Source organism: Ochotona curzoniae, unplaced genomic scaffold (genome assembly GCF_017591425.1).
Source record: "Ochotona curzoniae isolate NIBS_2020 unplaced genomic scaffold, NIBS_Ocur_1.0 contig_2927, whole genome shotgun sequence".
NCBI lineage: Eukaryota > Metazoa > Chordata > Mammalia > Lagomorpha > Ochotonidae > Ochotona > Ochotona curzoniae.
Window position 1 is genome coordinate 2,400,041 of NW_024465654.1, and position 19,522 is coordinate 2,419,562.

Sequence of the window (19,522 nt, forward strand, 5' to 3'; positions counted from 1 at the left end):
TGTGGCCTGGGAAAGCACTCAAGGACAGCCCAAAGCCTCGGGCTTTGCACCTGCGTGGGAGACATGGAAGGGGCTCCAGGCTCCTGGCTTTGGATCAGCTCAGCCCCAGCTGTTGCAGCCGCTTAGAGAGTGACTCAGTGGACAGAGATCTTTCTCACTGTTTCTCCTTCTCTGTGTATATCTGACTTTCCAATAAAAATAAATAAATATTTTTTTTAATTAAAGTAATAGTACCCACTTGGGAGGGTGGGTTTTCTGATGGTTAGGACACTGACTGGAATCCTTGATTTCCTATCAGAGTGCCTGAATTTGAGTCTCAGCTATGTTCCTAACTCCAGCTTTGTGCCAAGTGCTTGGGTCCCTGCCACTCACACGGGAGACCTGGGTTCAGTTCCTAACCCCCAGCTTCAGCCAGAACCAACCCTGGGGGTTGTGGGCATTTGAGGAGTGGATCAGTAGATAGGAGCCTCCTCTTTTTCATTCTCTTTCCCAAGTTAAAGAAAAAAAAAAAAACAGTCATATTCATTCTCTAGGACTTTTGTGAGGCAGCAAGCCACACATACAGAAGAGTGTATCCATCAGTTTGTTCTACCATGTCCCAGGAAAGCCAAGCCTAGAGAGCTCACCTTGAATTTAAGCTTCTTGAAAATGGGTTATACTCAGTTTCTCTCCCCAGCACAGTATCTGACAGTGGCTTAACCACATCAGGTGTGACCTAGGCAAGGCTGCCCACTGGGCCTCCCAGACCAGCAAGCCCCAAACAGGACAGTCATGAAGACAGACCCATATGAACCGCCCGTGTCACATAAGCACAGGCAGGAAAGCCAAGGGAGGGCTCGTTCAAGTGGAGGAAAGATTGCTTTGGCATATGAAAAACTGTTAGGGACACAACAGCTACTTTCAAATATGTGAAGCACAAACCTCCACCACAGGCTACTCCTGTTCTGCTTAGTTCCAGGAAGCAGAACTGCAAACAGAGTTGTCATTCTGTTCTGCTCCCAGTGGCTGGGAGTGTCCAGCAGAGAAAAGCTGCCCCTGGCGCAAGATGCTCCCCAGTGCGGAAAAAAACAAGTGCAAGACGAATGTGGTATAAGAATTCCCCACGTATTCGCTCCAGGACCAGGCTTTAAACTCTAATCTCTACACTTTGTTCCACTGAGATGCCACTTCTTGTTCCAGAGATGTTAGGGGACAGAGAGTTTACTGTCCACAACAATGGAGACAGCACAAAACGACAGCCTGTTGTATTTGTTCAGCCCAATATCAGCTTCTTTTACTCTCTGAGAAATAAGATGTGGGGAGGGCCAGGGAAGCAATGGGTTTGCAAACCAGTTTCTTCTTCCTCAATCCTGCCATCTGTATCATGTGGCTTGATAGCACTAGAAGGAAGTTAGAAAACTGTTCCAGGAGATGGCATTTAACTTGCCAGTTAGCATGCCCACCTCCCATATTATAGTGCCTGAACTCAGTACCAAACTCTGGATCCTGACTCTGGCTTCCTGTAAGTCTAGACCCTGAAAGGCAGTGGTGATGGCTCAGATAACTAGGTTGCTGCACCTGTGTGGAGGTCTGGATTGTGTTCTGGACTGCTAGGTTAGGCGCTTCCCACCCACAGTCACTGCACACATTTGAGCACTGAATCAGAAGATGGGAGCTGCCTCTGTGTGTGTGTGTGTGTGTGTGTGTGCACGCATGCACATGTGTGTGTATACCTCTAAAATTATGAGGTTCTTTGCAGGTTTTAATTAATCTGAAACAGGAGCCGCCCTCTGTGGAAGGCTGCCGTGGGTCTGGGAGAACAGCCACAGAAAACCAACAGTGCTTTTGGCTTTAGTCTTGAGCCACCACCCTTCCCCCAGAAGAGTCCCCTCTGGGAGAGGTGAGGCAGTGTGGAAGAAGCCAGAGGAAGGAGCCCGAGCCCCTCCACAGGTGAACTTCACCAGAAGCCGGACTTGAATCCTGCTCTTTACAACAAGCTAGATTCCTGTCTCTTCTGTAGCCATGCCTCAACTCGCTACCACCTGTCTTCCCTCCATCCACTCTGATCTCACACACTTGGAGGGAAAAGAAACAACCTCCAGGCCCTGAACTTACTATTTTTCTCCAGGACGAAAATGACTGCCCAGCTAAATTCAACCCTCAAATGCCAAGACCTGGGCAGGCCGTCACACGTGTCATCTCTCTTTGGTCTACCCTGGTGGGTCAAGCCTCGCTTCCTTCCAACTCTGGATTCCCTGCTAACTCTCAGGGCAGGACAAGGGCCACCAGCCAGGGTGGCACAGTGCCCTTACGAATGAGGCTTGCCAGTCAAGTTCTGGGCTGATCATTCCTAGTCGATAGGGAGCCAAGGTCTGGCTTTGGGTTCACGTAATTTTTGGCTGTCGGTATCAGACTAAACAATAAACGGGACAGCCCAGGCTGAGAATAAGGGCACGTTCTTCAGCCTCTGTCTTTTAAACAGCAACAGTCCACATGCAAGTTCCACCTCTTGAGGAAAGCCTTCTGTATTCTGCTAGCAACCATGGCTCTCCATCTGGTGTCCCAGGCTGCGTTTATTTGTATCGTCCTTACGGCCCCCGTATCATCCCATCCTGCATCCATCTGTCTGCCTGCACATCTACTACGTCCTAACAGGCACCAGTTTGTCACTGTTGCACCTCCTGGTGTGACTGAGCCAAGAGACTTGGTCACCGTGTGTGCCAGTAAATGGTCACAGCCCTGAGCTGCTTCACCTTCCTCAATCCCAGGGAAGCCAGTAGGGGTTCAGGAAATAATTCATCATGGGTTGATCAACGGCTTTCGCTCTCCATCCCCTCCCCCAAACCAGCTGTGGCCAGTCCTTCCTGAGCTTGCCCAGCCGAGAAAACCCCCCTGAGAGAGAGAGCCTGGCCTCCTCTCTTTCCCTCCAGAGGGATTTGTGTGGGTCACATTTCAAGAGGGTAGAAGTGGGGGCTGCAGCCTGAGAGGAGAGGATCAAATCGCACAGCCTGCCCTGCTAGAGGAAGAGGAGAGAGAGCTGGCTCTGGAGGCGCTTGGGCTCTCGCTGGTCTCTGTGGTGGAGAGACAGTCGACAGCGGTACAGCGAGGTGGGGACTCGGTGCCACCCATAGGTGCCACTAAGGAAAATGCTCCACATCTCAAGAAGTCACCTGCCACAAAACCAGACTTCCTGCCTTGGGCCTGATTCCCAGTGCAGGAAGCCTCGCTCAGGCAGGGAGCATCTCTCTGACCCCTCCACACTGCACCTGAGGCTGGGGGTGGTGACTGTGCCCCACGCATGGCCTGCTGGCAGATCCCCCAGCATAAACCGGTGACTTAGTGCCCCTGTACCTACGAACTTCTAGAACCCCCTCTTTCTCATCTTGTCATAGGTAAGCACTGGCAGATGCTAAAAAAAATAAATAAGGAAAAATGCATTTCCTGAGTTTCAGCAAACTACAATGTGGAGCTGAGCCCTACACAGAAGATACTTAAAGTCTTTTTGTTGTTGTTTTTGTTGTTGATGCTGTTGTTGTTTTGCCTCATCTGTATCCCAAACTAAAGCAATCAGTAAAGAGCAGACGTTAATTTCAGCAAAAGACAGGGCTCTAAGATGCTGGATCGTATTGGATCAGACCCACACAATTTGAAAAGCCCAGCTCCATGGGTATCCCACAGAAAATAAAATTATTTCATCTTGGGTCCTTGAGACATTGAACTGGGAAAGTTCTAGCAGAAATACCTTCCTCCTGCTAGGAGGTTCCTTCTATGGCTCCCTGAAGAACCAGAACAGCCACCTGGGTTCAGCTCAGGCAACACTTACCCATACTTCCACCCTTCCAGCACAACTGGAAGAGTCCTGGATTTCTGTCTGGGCACAAGTACCTGGACAAAACTACAGGGTCAGTTTAAACATATTCTCTTGCACTCCTGCTAGATGCTGCCCTAGAGATTTCTCTCTCTCTCTCTCTCTCTCTCTCACACACACACACACACACACACACACACACGAACGTCAGCTCAAGCCCATAGGCTCCAGTGTTTGCAGAGCCAAGGTAGGCTCTAAGCAAGGTGTAGAGACCCAATCATAGTCTCACAGTGCAGCCTGCTGGGCACGGGTGATGGTGCACCTGGTGGAGGCCAGAACTGAGGGGCACAGGGCAGAGCACAGCTGCCTCCTGTCCACGTGCCCCCCAACACACACACACACACACACACAACCTGGTGTCCCTTTCCTCCTAATTCCACATCCCTTCCCCTTAGGCCAGTGTCTGATAGAGGCCTGGATTCAGTCTGCCCCTCCCTCCATCCGAGCCCCTGGCCTGTCCTGCCACAGGGCCCCGTGAGGCAACCGACAGTGATCTGTGAGGAACCTCAGACATTCTCCAATCCACTGTGCCTGATCAAGCCAGTCTCTAGCTCTCAGGCCCAGGGACTCACCCATCCCCTGGTAGGGCTCTGCTCCAAAGCCAAGGCTAGGGAGAAGTTTGATTTTTCCATTCTATTTTCTGGATTGGAGAACACAGGTGACAGAATGTGTGGCCAATTCGAATTCAGAGAAAATCATCAGAGCCTTTCAAGCCCAGGGACCCCCCTCTCCAGGTGGCAGGCCAGGTGAGCTGTGCACAAAAAGCAGCCAAGGGTTGGGAGTCGCTGGTGAGGGGTCACACGCACCCACCGCTGCCCCTGACCCAAGCATCTCTGTTAATGGCTTTCAGCTGATTCAAACACCTGCTTCTTCCAGTTCCCTGGCAGGGCCATTGCCTCTCCATGGGAAAGTGAAACCTGCCAAAATGCTGGCCCTCACAGTGCTTCCTTTTTCCAAGAAGAAGCTAGAGTCCTCCCTCCGGACACAATCCTTCTGCACAGCCCCAGCTCACGGCAGCCAGCCAGGAATACTCTGTCCATTTGCAAGTTAAGTAGTTCAAGAAAACGAGCCACAGATGATTGAGTGTCAGGGTATCCACCATGGCAGTCATGCTTCAGTCCCCCTGTCGTTCCCAACTGAGGATGTCTGCTGAACTGGCTCATAGCAGCCTCAGCTCATTCTCTGAATCGAGGACAGCCAGGACCCCAAAGACCAAGGAAGAAAGGAACGTGATGTGCAAGCAAGCAGGAATACTAGATGGCCAGGCCTGGAGGAGAGCCAGAAGGTCAGATCTCAGCCTGGAGCCGCCGCACCTGCTGCTGTGTCACCCATCATTTTGACTGGGAGACAAGTTCAAAGTGAATTGGCTTTCTAGAGCTCTCCACCCCCTGTAGGCAAGGCAGAGCTCCCGCAATCTGACAACCTCTCTAATGATTCTTACCGATTGTTTATAAAGGGGTGGGGCTGGATGTGGGGCATCTCCAAGCTGTCAGGCAACAAGTCATCTTTCCGAGGGCAGCAGCGAAGGGAAGAGTCCAGGATCCAGCTCTCCTCCCTTCTGTTTTGGAAAGGTTGTTAAAGGCTCACATTCCCCATCAGGCCAACCACACTGCCTAGCATTTGTGGTCAGGATAGGCGCTTGGTCTATGGTTAAGCCACTGTTTGGGATGTTTTGTATCCCACGTTTAAATGCCCAACTTTGAATCAGTTCTTAATTCTGGCTTCTCACTAGTGCACATACCAGGAGGCAAAATGTATGACTCAGGTAGTTGGGTCCAGGCCACCCACATGGGGAACCTCAGCTGGCTTCCAGGGCCACTGCAGGCATTTGTGGAGCAAATCAGCAAATATTGGACTTTTCTCTCTATCTCTTCTTCCATCTTTTGATCTTTCTTTCTCTCTTCTTTTTCTCAAATAAATATCTTAAAGAATCACCATGGCCCCCTGGACATCACAACACCCTTTGAGTCCTTCTGTAGGACAAGTGTAAGGAAAAGAATAAGAAAGGTGACACCATACCCCTCCCAAAGGGCAGGTAGGGAAAGGGAGATTACAGTGTCAAGGGCCTCATAGTGTACAGCTACCTTGTCATCTGCCTCCTCACAGCCCCCTTTCTTGCCCTACCTCTCTGCTGCTTCCCCACTCATCAGATACAGAGTAGGAAAACAGAAGACACGCTAGACAAGCAGGTTCCTCTACTTGGACAAGAGACCACAGAAAGTTAAGAAGACTGAATTGTTGACCATTTGCATTAACAACCTTCTCCCCAAAGTCCACTCCCACAACTTACCTGATGAGGTCAATGGGTTGAAACTTATAAAACACCCCATAGCGTGCCCATTCCTGGTACAACAGCTGAACAAGAGAAAGAGAGAACCAGATTAGCAGCGGAGATGAGCAACCATTCCTCCTCTCTGTGCATCCTGGCAAGTTAGAGTGTTCTCCCTAAAGCTCAGAGAATTCTCATGTGCCATCCCAGAGGAACTCCCCAAGGGCAGTCCTTTCCTCCCCCCAAGTAGGAGAGGTGAACTTTATCACACTATGAGGCAGTCCTGCACCTGGTCAGCTCCACTCCTCCTTTGTTCCCTTGTCTTGTCTAATCTAGGAAAACAATCCCTGTCGTTCATTAGCCACTCATTTAACACGTACTGGTTGGACAGCTATATATCAGATCTGCCCAGACCTTGGATAGAGCACCTAACCAACAATGCCACTGCTGTTGTGCAGCTTACACCTGGTATGGGGACACAAATACATAAATCCTAGACAGAGAGCTTGTAAATGCCTTGAAGAAAAATAAGGAGCAGGGAAGATGTTCAGGAATACCAGGGATGGCTTCTCTGGGGAGGTGACACGTGAGCTGAGACCTGAAGGAAGAAGAGGAATGTTCCAGGTGGAAGAACCCTGTTCCTGTGCAAAGACCTGAAACACATGCATATGGTGTGTCCTACCAGAAACAGAGAAAACAGCACAGCTGGGACAGCGGGAGCCTAGAGAGAATAATGGAGATCGTATCAGAAAGTACTAGCACAGCCTGATCATTCAGGGATTTGTAGGCAATGCAAAAGTCTTTGAAGGGAGTCACTGGAAGATCAGGGGCAGAAGGCAATATGAGTCAGGCAATAAAGAACAAAGAATTGCAGAGGAGTAAGGAGGTGACTGCAGTGGTCCTAGCAAGATGCAGAATGAGCAGGCAGGTGTTCATATCCAGAGTCCAGAGGAGAGTCCAGACCAGAGATCTCAATTCTTGGAGTTATTTAGCAAGAAAAAATTCAGTCATTACACGAAGGATGAAACTGCCAAAGAAGAGAGAGACCAGGTAGAAAAGAGGCTAAAGATCTGTCCCCTCACACTTCATCATTCAGGGGTAACCAGGACCATGAGGGTCCAGCAAAAAAAAAAAAATGGGAGAAGTAAATGATGGTGTGGAGAAGAAAGAAAATCAGAAGTGTGGGATGTCCCAGAAGCCAAGGGATGAGGGAGTTCCTAAATGAAGAGATGGCAAGGTTACCTACCATTGTGGGCCAGGCCAGAGGAGAAGGGAGGAGTGACTTGAAGGTCATAGTGACCCTGACAAGAGGGGCTCCAGCAGAGAGAAGTGAGGCAAAACCTCAGTGGAATGCACAGGAGGGAATAATGCGCAGCACACGGGGCGGGTCGCCCTGTGAGAGTCAGACACTGTCAAAACCAGCACAGACCCTGAGCCATCAACTCCAAGGGGAAAGCCATCCATCCCAGTATTCCAATTTCAAATACTTATCCAGCAACTTTCAGCAATCATTCACCGCTAATTAAAACAAGTTAGTGCCCCTCTATCACCAGATCTCACCTGGACAGCTGTACCGAATAGAGTGGCACTTGATCAAATTATGGACCTGGAATGGACAGACTGGGAATGTTGCTGCTATTTTGTGATGTTTTTGTGCTTCTTGCAAATGACCAAGGAAACCTTACTCTAAATAGGCAACTGGGCTGTTTTGCTCAACATTAACCCTACAGGAAGTCATCCTTTGCACTTAAGACCCTTTAAAGACAGGCTTTCAAAATTGAACGGAGAGCTAACATTCCTGCTTAACGGTAGTAGATGTTTGTTGCCATGGTATCTCCCAGCAGCTGCAAACCAGAACCAGAAACAACACAGATCCTGACAGAGTAACTGGCCATGCAATCACTATTTGCCAAGGAGGAAACCAAGATAGAAAAGGGGATGCATCGCACAAGATGAGCAGAGGAAGATCTAAACCCATGATCCTCAATGCTGATCATTCCAAGGTAGCGGCTGCTAACTTAGGCTGATCACTGTCAGCCTATCTCCTCCTCCCCATATGTGATGCTTCTACCCACTCAGGGTTTTAAGTCTATCTCCCAAGTGCAAACTGTGAGCTCCTCAGCACCTTGCTGTCATGGTGACATCGTGTGTGGCCCAAAGGGAAGCCAGCCTGCGTCATAGACATATAGGCAAGGTCCCCTACCTTGAAGGCCATGGGACGTCACTGCCTACCTCTTAGGCTCTGACCTCCACAGCAAATTCCTCTGTGAGTCCCATGTCCCACTAGAACCTGGATCTGAGACTATCTTTTAACCATTGAATTGGGAAAACTAGTAATGTTCCAAGAAGCCAGTCTAACACAGTTAACTCCAGGACAAATTGAGGGCCAGCCTCAGAAGCCTTATTCCTTGCTGGATCCCATCTTTACTGTGAGAACCCTGCAGAAAGTCTTTGTCTCAGGGTGGCATCTTCTAAATACAAAGCTGTGTCCACAGCTGGTGGATGCAGATGTGAGAGGCCTAGGAAGCTGTTTGAGAAGTTAAGCTTTTAGTCTAGCAATCACAAAGCTTGGGTTCCACATCAGCGTATCTGAGTTCAACATCCAGATCCTGCCCCAGACTCCAGCTTCCTGCTAACGTGCACAGACAGGCAGCAGTGATGGCTCAAGTGACTGAGTCCCTGCCATCCACTGGGAGACTTGGATTGAGATCTTGGCTCCCATCTTTGGCCATATGTGGTGGCTACTTTGAGAATCTGGAGATTATGGGTGAGATCTCTCTCTAAATAATCAAAAATATTTTTACACTAGCCATGTGACACAGGATAGTTAGATAGATACAAAGGAAGGAACACCTGAATAGGAGAACTGGAGCTAGAGAACCAAACCTGGAAGGCAATGTAGCGATTATGCTAGACACTCACAGGGATCTGCTTGGGCCAATTCACCTGATTTTCCATCCCTTGCAGGGGAGCAAGGAGGGACTCAGGGAGCTGTACAGACTTTCAGCGTCTAGGATGCTTGATCACATAGTGTTAGGAGCAGGTGGATTGTGTTCAACTCCAGGGACCCCAGAACAGATTGGCAGGCAGGGTTAAAGGGAGATATGCCCTGGAGGCTCTGCCCCAAGAGGATTATTATTACATGAACAAAGTGCAGGGCACCAAATGCTAACCTGCAATAGTCCCTTTCAACTTGCAGAGTCAGCAAATCCATTTTCTCCTTTAGAATTACTCGCTGTCTTCTCTTCACCAGTTAGCCAAAGCTGCAAATAAGTCCGAGGTTGTAGCACAACTTTAATGCGCGGTGACTACTACAGAGGCTCTGAGTATGATTCTGAGGCATAACTGACCCCAAGATTTTATGATAGCTGAAAATCCACAAGGACACACCTCCTGATGGATCAGAACATGGAAGCACCAAGTGAAGCTCCCTGGGAATCACATTCCTTGGAGACTGTGAGCTCCAAGACCAAGGACTCCAGAACTCCTAAGGAAAAGCATGTTCCAGTATGGAACCCTGCTCCTTGTTCCTATTGCTCTGGCTTCGAGGGAGGCAGGAAAGCCTTGTTCTCCAGCAGGAGGAAGCCTGTTCCTCATGGCTCTGGGGGATGGAAACCAAGGAGGGACCAGCAGACTAGGGCTGAGTCTCAGAGACTTGGCAAGGCAAGAGGCAAACTGACAGGGAGAAAAAGACTGCCATTCTTCTGGGCCCTGGGCTTGCCTGGCCTCTGCTGAAGACAAACCTGGCCCTTGGAGACCACAGCAACAGCCACCGATTGTAAGAAGATAGAAGAAGACCAACCCAGTACTGGCAAGGTAGGCCACTTGAAACCTCATCACAAAGGGTCCTCCAAGAGCCAGCCCATGCTGCAGCCCGGAGCCCTCCTCTCCACCCTCTCCACACCCCATCCTCCAGCTTCAAGGCACAGAGTCCTCCCTGGCGTTTGCAATCGAAACCCACTCACCTGGCTATGACCGCTAATCAACTCAGCTGGGCTGCATGGATTCCGGGGCATTTGCACTTTCTCCTCTAGGAGGCAGTGTAAGCACCATGCACAGGTGACTAAAACCACAGAAGCAAGCCCAGCACAGAAGAGGCCTCTTCACCCACTGCACAGAAGAAGCTATGTCCACGTGACTAAAGCATACCGGCTGGGAGGTGTTTGCCAAGGCCCCAGCCCTGACTTCACGATCATTTACGGACACTGAAACCTGTCTACCCTCCTTGCTGGGTATCAGCTTCCCAGGCGTACTCACTTCCCTAACCTTGACCTGGGCAGAGTTCTGAATGCGAGAACTGGTAAGTGGACAAGCCACAAGAAAGAGGCCTTTTTCCTCCTCCCCACACCCCCAGCAGACATCAATTTTGAGAATTAGCCACCAACAGCCAACTCCATTCCGGCAGATTTCTGCCAGCTCCCATCCATTCCTGACTTCATTCTATCAGCCCAAGTAAAGCATTTACTGGGACGAAAACAATCATTGAATGTCATTCCAAAGGCAAACGCATGTATATTTAGAGTATTCTACACTTGACTTCTCTCCATCAGTACCAGAAACTGTTGACTGACAAGGTCCCCCTGAGTTACTATGTGTTCCTGTTCTCTGTCTAGGGTCACCACCACCCAGCAGGGGGTTTCTTAGGCAGGCAGTGGGATGGCGATCCCCATTTAAAGGGGAGGATTGGGAAATTAGGGATTGGGAGGACAGAAAATGGTTGGGTAAGAGAGGTGAGATGTGGGGAGAAGTGCTTCCTCCTTTTCCTTTAAATCTGATCGGGACTTTTCAGGAAATTAAACACCGAGACTATTAGCATCAGATAGAAAACAGATGAGGGTAAGACATCGAAATGCTACAGCAGATTCCCTGGGCAGGCAAGAGAGCGGACATGTGCAAGCAATCACAGCCGTATTTCTGGAAAAGACCTTTTATGTTTTTAATACTTAACACTTCATAACAGGGACTAACAGGCAGGATAAAAAGAAGACTGCTCCAAAGGCAACTTGGGCATGAATGATTTTTCCAGACAACAGAGTTGGGGCAGGGAGACGTCTTGAACTTCAGTTCCTCGTCCCACCCAGCCTCTCCCACCCTCCTCTGCTGCAGGCTCAGAGACCCTGGGCAAAAGGATGGCATGAGGAGCCCGTGCATATTTGCCCCCAAGTAGAGGACAGGGCAATTCTTAGAGCATTGAGCCATAGCAGGGGAGGAATTTCATCCAACAGAATGAAGACATCTGAGCAACAGAGCATGCTGTGTGGTCAGGAGCCGTGACAGGCATCGAAGGGATTCTGCTCAGGTGATCCCTGTTCCTCTCCTCACTGTAACCATGAAGTCCCAGGTCCCTGGGAGTGAGCACCTCTTTCTCATCTCTAACTGGGGAATGATGAAACTGTACTTGTCTTACCTAGAAAGTAAGAAAATGTTAAAGACAACAGAAGGCAGGCCCTGAGAGCTGGACGTTCAGACACTGGATTTCAAGTCTTATCTGTTTATTATGGCAATGGGATCCAGGGCAAGGTGCTCAACTTTCCCGGTGTCAGCTTTCACATCTATAAATTAAGGCAGTTGGGCATCTGTGTTTCTCAATGCGGGTTCTCTTTTCAATAGAGGGTGGAATAAGGAGTTTGCGTGGGACCCTGATGTTTCAGGATGCTTAGCATTGCTGGTCCCAGGGACTAAACATCAGAAAGACACACACAAACACGTGTACAGTCACTGTATGACCAGACATGGCCCTCGCATTTCCAAATACCAGTGCTGGGGGTGGCTACTGGAAAACCACTTAAAAAATAGATAAATAAAACATGCCAGCCAGTATCAGAGCCATGAATGGTCCCATGGGGACAACGCACTCGAAGCAGCACAAGCCAGGCCTACCTTTCTGTCATTCATGTCGTCCCCCGGACTATCATATTCACCCTGGAGGAGAAAAAGGGATACCACATAAAGCCAATGGATGATCACAACCAGATGCCACACAAGCATAGATTCTCTTACTTTCTAATGTCATTTCTAATGTCATTTCTCTCTTTCATTTAAGGAAAGTCGAAAGCCTAGCATGGTAAGGGGTCAATGCTTCACTTCTTAACTCACCCCCACATGTAATGGTCATTGGGCTAATGGCTCACATGAAGAGGCTCCCTCCCCCTTGAACACCTGCAGATCCTGGACAAGTGAACAGGTTAGCACATCCCATGACCATCGTGTACAATGCGGACACACTTGCCCTTGTCCTGCATGGGCTGAACACACCATCAGAGATGTTGCTGCAAAGGTATGAGGGAAAGGTGGGACTGGCCTCACAGGGCACCACTCACTGGGTGACATATGTTAAAGAGGTGACTTAGTAGAGGGACAGTGGAGCCAGTGCTGCATTCACTTTAAGGGACAGACTGTTCTAGAAAAATATCACTACATTCTCATCGGTTGTTTATAGCACTACAGTGGGTTAAGGACAGCTTCCATGGAAGTTGCTCTGTCTTCTTTGCTTAGCCAAACAACTGTGTTCAATCAACAACATGCTACAGCTCAATTTTCACTCCTGCACCAAAAACAATGGACAGGTGTATAGGCGATTCTGACGTCAAAAAGAAGAGATCATTTTGTCATCTGGGAAACTCACTAGCGAGACAGTTGGAAGAAGCTGACCACCATCCAACGAGCTTGTCAGCAATGAGCCATGGCAGGCAAGCCAAGGTGTTTGTAATCCCACAGTCACCCTGGTTTGTCTTCATGTGTCCACCCGCTGCACTGCTGGAGGTCTTCAAGACAGTGTACCCAAGAAGTGATACTTACATCATGAAGAGGGTAGGCAGCCTCATAGATGTTGTTTGCGATCAGGGAGTTAATACCTACAGAAGAAAGGAAGATGAAAACAGTAACTCATGAGTCCAGCACGTTGGCTCAACGGCTAAACTCTTGCCTTGCATGCGCCGGGATTCCATATGGGTACCAGTTCATATCCCAGATGCTTCACTTTCCACAAGCTCCCTGCTTGTGGCCTGAGAAAGCAACAGAAGATGGCCCAAAGCCTTAAGACCCTGCACACGCATGGGAGACCTGGTAGAAGTTCCCGGCTTCAGCTCGGCTCAGCTCCAGCTGTTGTGGCCACTTGGGGAGCAAATTAGCAGATAGAAGATATTTCTGTATCTCCTTTTCTCTGTAAATCTGTCTTTCCAATAAAAATAAAGAACTATTTTTAAAAAAAGAAAACAATAATTCTACAGTATTAGTTTCTCAGCCCTTGTAGTGGGAGAGGTTGTTTCTGTTTGTTGCTATTGGCATTTAAAAATTTTCATTCTTTTTGAAAAGTAGGAAGATAGAGAAATACAGAGCAACTGCATCTTCTCATTCTCAAATGCCTACAATAGTCAGAGCTGGGCCAGGATGAAATCAGGAATTCCAGCCTAGTCTCACAGCCTGTCACACAGGTGACAGGGCTATCACCCACCTCTCAAGGTGTGCATTAGCAGAGAGCTGGGCTCTGGAGTTGTCACTCCAAACCAGAGCTCTAACACGGGACACAGGTGCATCTTCTTCTATGGCTTCACAGCTGCACCCTTGGTCCTTCCCACCCTTCTTTAGTGACAAATGCTAGACCTTCATCCACCTCCCAGCTGAAGATCATGCCACTCTCCTCTACCCATATGTCCTTCAGAATCTAGAATTTTTGGTCAAGCTCTTGCTCTTCATCTAAGAATAGGATTTTTTCATTCCTCGTGTGCAAAATGATGTTTCAATATCAAACATGCTCTCTCAAACTTCACATTCCTCCTGTTTTCAAGAACTCAGACCATAGCTGCCCAACAGGCCCCGGGCACCCTACCCTATCACCATGGCCACAGACATCCACTAACAGTCTCTGTGTTCAGGGATAGCACAGGGATGAACAGACAGATAACTCTGATCGTAGTAGCTCATCACATTTCATCTGATCTCCTTTCTGGCACTTCCTATTCCTTCACCAGGCAGTATGATTTCCTGTCTGTAACCCAATGCAGGCTCCACAGGACTGGAGTTCTCAAACTGTGGTCTGCAGAGCCCTGGGAACCCCATGACCCTTTCCATAGGTTCTGTGAGGTCGAAACCTGATTTGCTTTTCCACCGTTATTCTTTCTCAAGTAGACAGTGGGATTTCCTACCATTGTAATGACAGCATCTCCCAATGCACCTCCCAAAGCATGTGCTTGTGCAATCTTGTGCCTTAGACAATATTTCAGTTTTAACGCAGAATGCAATAGATTCAAATGAATGAAAGTCGCCTACACTAAAAGCCTCTGCGAGCTCTTAATCTTTTTTTTTTTTTTTGCAAAGTGTAAAGATGCCCTGAGATCAAGAAGTGTGAAAACTATAAAATAAAAGATCAATGTTTTAATCCCAACAGCATCTCAACACCACTAAATTCAACTAAATAAGTGTGGGATGAATCAAAGGCCCTGACCTTCTGACCCCATGGTCCCCACAACACAGAACCTTCTACTCAGCACAAAGCTGTTGGGATTTGCTCATTTCAATCTTGGCTTTATTTAAAGACTTCGAAGAGGTCTCTGTATTTTGTCTGAGTGGGAGTGGTCTGTCCCATGTCAGTGGCTACCAGATGACAGGCACTCCAGCTCACCAACTTATGCTACCAAAGATCTTGTACTCCTAGGACTCACAGGAAACCAGGGAGAAGGTAGAAATTGGGGAAGATTCTGACACACAGTGGTGTCCCTTTTCTCACACACATATTCTGTCCTGAGCCCTTATTCCCAGAGAGGCTGTAGACAGCAGTGAGAAGAGGATGACGGGGTTTTAGAAAGAAAGATACCTGACATGCAAATTCTGGGGAATTCATATTGGCTTACCTATAGATAACTTACACTGGGTAACAAATCTAGACAAGTACTCCTTAAAACTCACAGCTTCCCACCACTGGCTCTCTCCTAAGCAATCAGAGGTTCTGGAATATGCCCTTTCCAGCCAACTCTTCTCTGAACCTTGTCCTGATGTGTCACAGTTGTGATAAAAGATGTCCCATGGAGACCACACTCTGGACCCAAGTGGGGACACAGACCTCTGTGAGGCTTAGGGAACTCTTGGTGGACGTGGTTACTCTTCTGATGCATTGATGCCTAAGGGCTTTGCGCACGAATACATCCCCCCAAAGCCGGCGGCCCTTAGCTGGCTTTGAGGTTCCTCTTTGGCATGAGTATAAAACATGAGAAATAACTTTGTGGGGGAGGGGAGTGGTGAGGAAAGGGAGTGCAGAAGGGGGAGGGGTGCCAGAGGCGCTCAGCGAGCTGTGGATTTGTTTTACTCACAAGACTACAGTTTCACTCCGAGCCCTATTAATCAGTTCAAGAGCTACAACCACAGCCACATGAAGCCACCCTCCAAGAATCAAAAGGAGGAGTCCCCAGTCAGGAGGGGGTGCTGGGCTGTGGCTGCCAAGGGGGGAAGTTCAAAGCTGCAAAAAATGCTGTCAGCATGGAGAGAGGCTAAAGCATCCCAGGAGGGTAGGACCCTAGACAGACGGCACCCCATGAATCGCTCACACTCCATGACCACCACAGCAGCTGCATACCCTCTGAGACAATCTCAGAACTATGTGGACAAAGCTACGCAGGTGTTTCACTTACTCAACTCTTCTGCTGTTTCTCAGGTGGCTTTCAGCACAGTAGCCAAGCATCTGGAAGCAGTAGACTGACAACCTGAACTCCTGGGTCCAGCTGCCAGATCCTTCAAAAAGATTTCAAATCCTAGGGTTTCAAATGCTCCAACAGAGCTTCCTGTGCATGGCCCAGCTCACCACGGTACTTACTTCACTTCTACAACACTATGCTAGCATCCACCAAAGACCTGTAAGGATCCTGGGTCAGAGACATCCTCCTAACCCAACCCTCCCTGGGCTGTGTCTCTCGGGACACTGGGTCCACGGCTGGAAGCATGGGAGGGATGACAGCATGTGAGCTCCGTTATCTCAACACCCACCTGGGGTCCCAGTGGCACCCACATGCCTCCTCCCTCCTCTGTTTGGCATCCTGCGCTGGTGAAGAAACTCGAAACTGGCTGATTAGTCTGCTTGCCTAAGACAGGAAGCCCAGGAAAACAGTTCCTTGCCTTGCAGCAAAGTTTCAAGTTTGAAACCTGAGTTGTCCCAACTTAGGAAACCAGAGCCCGCGAATGATGTAATTGAATGTTTCTCTGTCACCCATGGCCTTGTTGCTCCTATCCAATCCCAGGGCCATATCAGGTGAGCAATTCCAGTCCGTGGCTGCTGGGAAGGAGGGAGCAAAAGCTCCTGAGACAGAGAGATCCAGCAAGCAGGAAGGAAAGGAGAACTGGAGAAGGACTGTCCATCACAACTTCACCCGTGAGCAGGCATTTTCTTAGCCTCGCAGTCCACCCCACAGACTTCAGAAAACAAGATTCTACGTCCCAAAACAAGCGTGGAAATCAGTTTGAAAGGAGAAGAAAATAATCAAACGTGGTTTTTTTAAAGAGTTTCTGCTTTGAAAATTGAAATTGTAATTTTTTTCCCTTTCTTTCAGCAAAAAATGGGCTAATTGGTTCCATCATGTGCATCCATCTGGTCATAATGGGAAAGCTTTCTTGTTCAGGATCACATATATATTCTCTCCTCTCTGTTCCAGACCTGGGAAGAGAGAGGAAGATCCAACATCCTAGGTCTCCCGGGATAGGGGTCAGAGAGAAAGCAAAAGCACTGAGAGTATTTTCTCACTCCTGTCTCCCTAAAGAGGACTGCAGACTAAGCTCAAACAATGCATAGCCACTGGGGGCCCTTCACATTCTCCAGCCATGGCCATCCATCCCTGCCCAGGTAATTCAGACCTGTTGCTTAGACTCCAAGTCCTAAAGAAAGACTGCCTGCTCTGTGCCCAGTATGGACATGGTGTGTGCAAACTGAGCCCAGCAACACCCAAAGGGGTCAAGGATGAGAAGCAGGATTGGGGGAACTCAGCCTACAGCAGCACAAGTACCTAAAAACATGCATTCACCATACAGCATCGAAGTCCTGGCATTTCCTTTCAGAATTGTCTCCTGATTCCTGAACACAAAGAAACAAACAAACCGTAGGAGTTGGTGGCCTGTCTCCTAAAGAACCTCACTCCCTATGACAAGGGCTCCTGGGAGACAGGGATGACAGCTCTGTTCCCTCCAAGAAAGGTGGTTTTCATGCATTGGGCAGGTACTCAAAGGAATGGTGCTGGAGTCCTGAACACCCATTTGGTTCGAATTCCCCTCCCCCCCAAAACAGTGCCTAGTGTGCCCGGCGTTCCGCTTTCATCCCTGCACTCCAGCCGGACTCAAATTTAAACCAGAGCCCCCAGACGGTGCGTTTAAGAGAGACTATATTTACCCATCACCAAATTGTCTTGACGTGTGCTTAATTACTTAAATGCCTTTAATCCCAGGCCTTTTCTTCTAGCAAAATACAAACCAGCTCAGCTGGATGAACGATAAACCAGATGTTTACAACATACAACATGGTCTGGCTTCGGTCAAGATAATGAAGACATCGTCTCCTGAGTGGGAGGGAAGATGCCCAAAGCACACATTTGCTCAAATATTCTGACACCGAAATGTCCACAAAAAGGCAGCTCCATCAATCTGTAATCTTCTGTCCACAAAAAGGCGGTAATACTTTCCATATGGAGCAGCAAGAAAGGTGTTTTCCCCCACTGCGATGGTCAAGGCGGCTGGGATCCTTAGCATGCGAACTGCACTTGACAGCCATTGCATGGTGGAGTCAGCTCCCAAGCCCTGGCAGCTGACCTCAGGCAACATGACATTGATTAAGCAGACCTCGTGGGGCTGGACCAAATTTGTGATCACTCACACACTTCCACCTTCATGCAGAAGCCAAACTCACAGATATTTTTAGTCTCCGAAAAATACATGTGGTTCTACTGCAGAACTCTTTACTTGCAGGAGCAAATAAAAGGGACAAATTGAGTCATTTCTCTTGGAGGTTATGGAGAACTAGAGAGTTAGAAGTGGGAGTACTGGGGTTGGTCAGATGGTACAGCAAGCTAATCCTTCATCGTCTAGCACTGGCACCCCATATGGACACCAGTTCATGTCCAGGCAGCTCCACTTTTGATCCAGCTCTATACTTATGGCCCAGGAAGGTATCAGAGAATGGTCCAAGTCCTTTGCACCCTGCACCCATGTGGAAGATCTGTTGCTGTCATGTTTCCTTCTCTTCCTCCTGCTTCTTTTCTTTTTTTTTAAGATTTAGTTTTAGTTGAATGACAGATTTTACAGAAAGAGAAAGAAAGAGAGAGAAGGTCTTCCATTTGCTGATTCATTTGCAAAATGGCCGAAATGGCCAGAATTGAGTTGATCCAATAACTAAGATATATCTCTAGCAGAAATGGCTCACATGCCTGTCGTCCTCTCTTTATCTTCAGGTGATAAAATCCAAGGCCCGTAGTGGGCAGTATCACAGAGCCAGCCAGCTAGGAGAATACCTAGACCGAGTTTCCAGACCAGTCATTGCAGGTATGTCAGGGGATTGAACCAACAGATGGGAGCCTTCCATCTATCCCTTGACTTCTCAAATAAATATAAACAAAGCCTTATATTCTTAGTGATGACTATGAATCATCCAGAAAAGTTTACATATGCATTTACACAGAGAATATACGTAGATGTATTCCACAAAAGAAAGTAAGAGACTGTGATAGATTTTCAGAAAGACTTCTATACAAGATGTGACTTCAGAATGGGAGAACTCTGTGACTAGCCATGTAGTTCTTTCTTTTTGGAGTTGAATTTTCAACCCAACTGTGGAAACTAGAGGACTTTACAGTTCAAGTAATTGTGTTCTATTTCCTTTCCTTCCTAATTGCAATGATCTATATTAATTTGTGTTTTTACTGCTTATTTTTAATTATACATATTATGTTTTTATTGTTTTTCTTGTAAGTCATCTCAGAAATTACATGGAATAAGGTAGAACGTAAATATATCAATGTTTACAACCTGTATAGAGGTCAGTGCTTTGCAAAATGGGGTTTTAATAAAAAATATTATCTGGGGCCAGCATTGCAGTATAGCTGGTTAAGCCACAGCTGGAATGCTGGAATTCCATATCAAAGAACTGGTTCAAGACTCAGCTCCATGCTAATGCACCTTGGTAGGTGGAAGAAAATGGTCCAATTACTTGTGCCCCTATCTCCCTCCCACATGGGAAACCAAGGTGGAGCTCCTGACCCCTGGGTTTAGCGTGGACCAGCCTCAGCTGTTGTAGCCACTTGGGGAATGAAATGGTGGATCAGTGGATGGAAAATTTCTCTCTCTAACTGCCTTTCAAAAGGAAATACTTAAAAAATAAAAATGTATTGCCTAGAAAAATAAAAGTGATACCAGCTAATTTTAATTGTGAATGAAGCCTT

At 48.1% G+C, this 19,522-nt stretch overlaps 1 protein-coding gene across 2 annotated transcripts in view; it reads right to left on the reverse strand.

Moving 5' to 3' along the window:
• ANO2 (anoctamin 2) overlaps positions 1–19,522 on the reverse strand; it is a 246,767-nt gene that overhangs the window by 163,835 nt on the left and 63,410 nt on the right. For both annotated transcript variants that reach the window (XM_040979008.1, XM_040979007.1), the window contains exons 7-9: positions 12,915–12,970; positions 11,997–12,038; positions 6,138–6,202 (exon numbers count right to left, since the gene is read on the reverse strand). In XM_040979008.1, the coding sequence (XP_040834942.1) occupies positions 6,138–6,202; positions 11,997–12,038; positions 12,915–12,970 (163 nt within the window). The remainder of the gene's footprint in view (positions 1–6,137; positions 6,203–11,996; positions 12,039–12,914; positions 12,971–19,522) is intronic.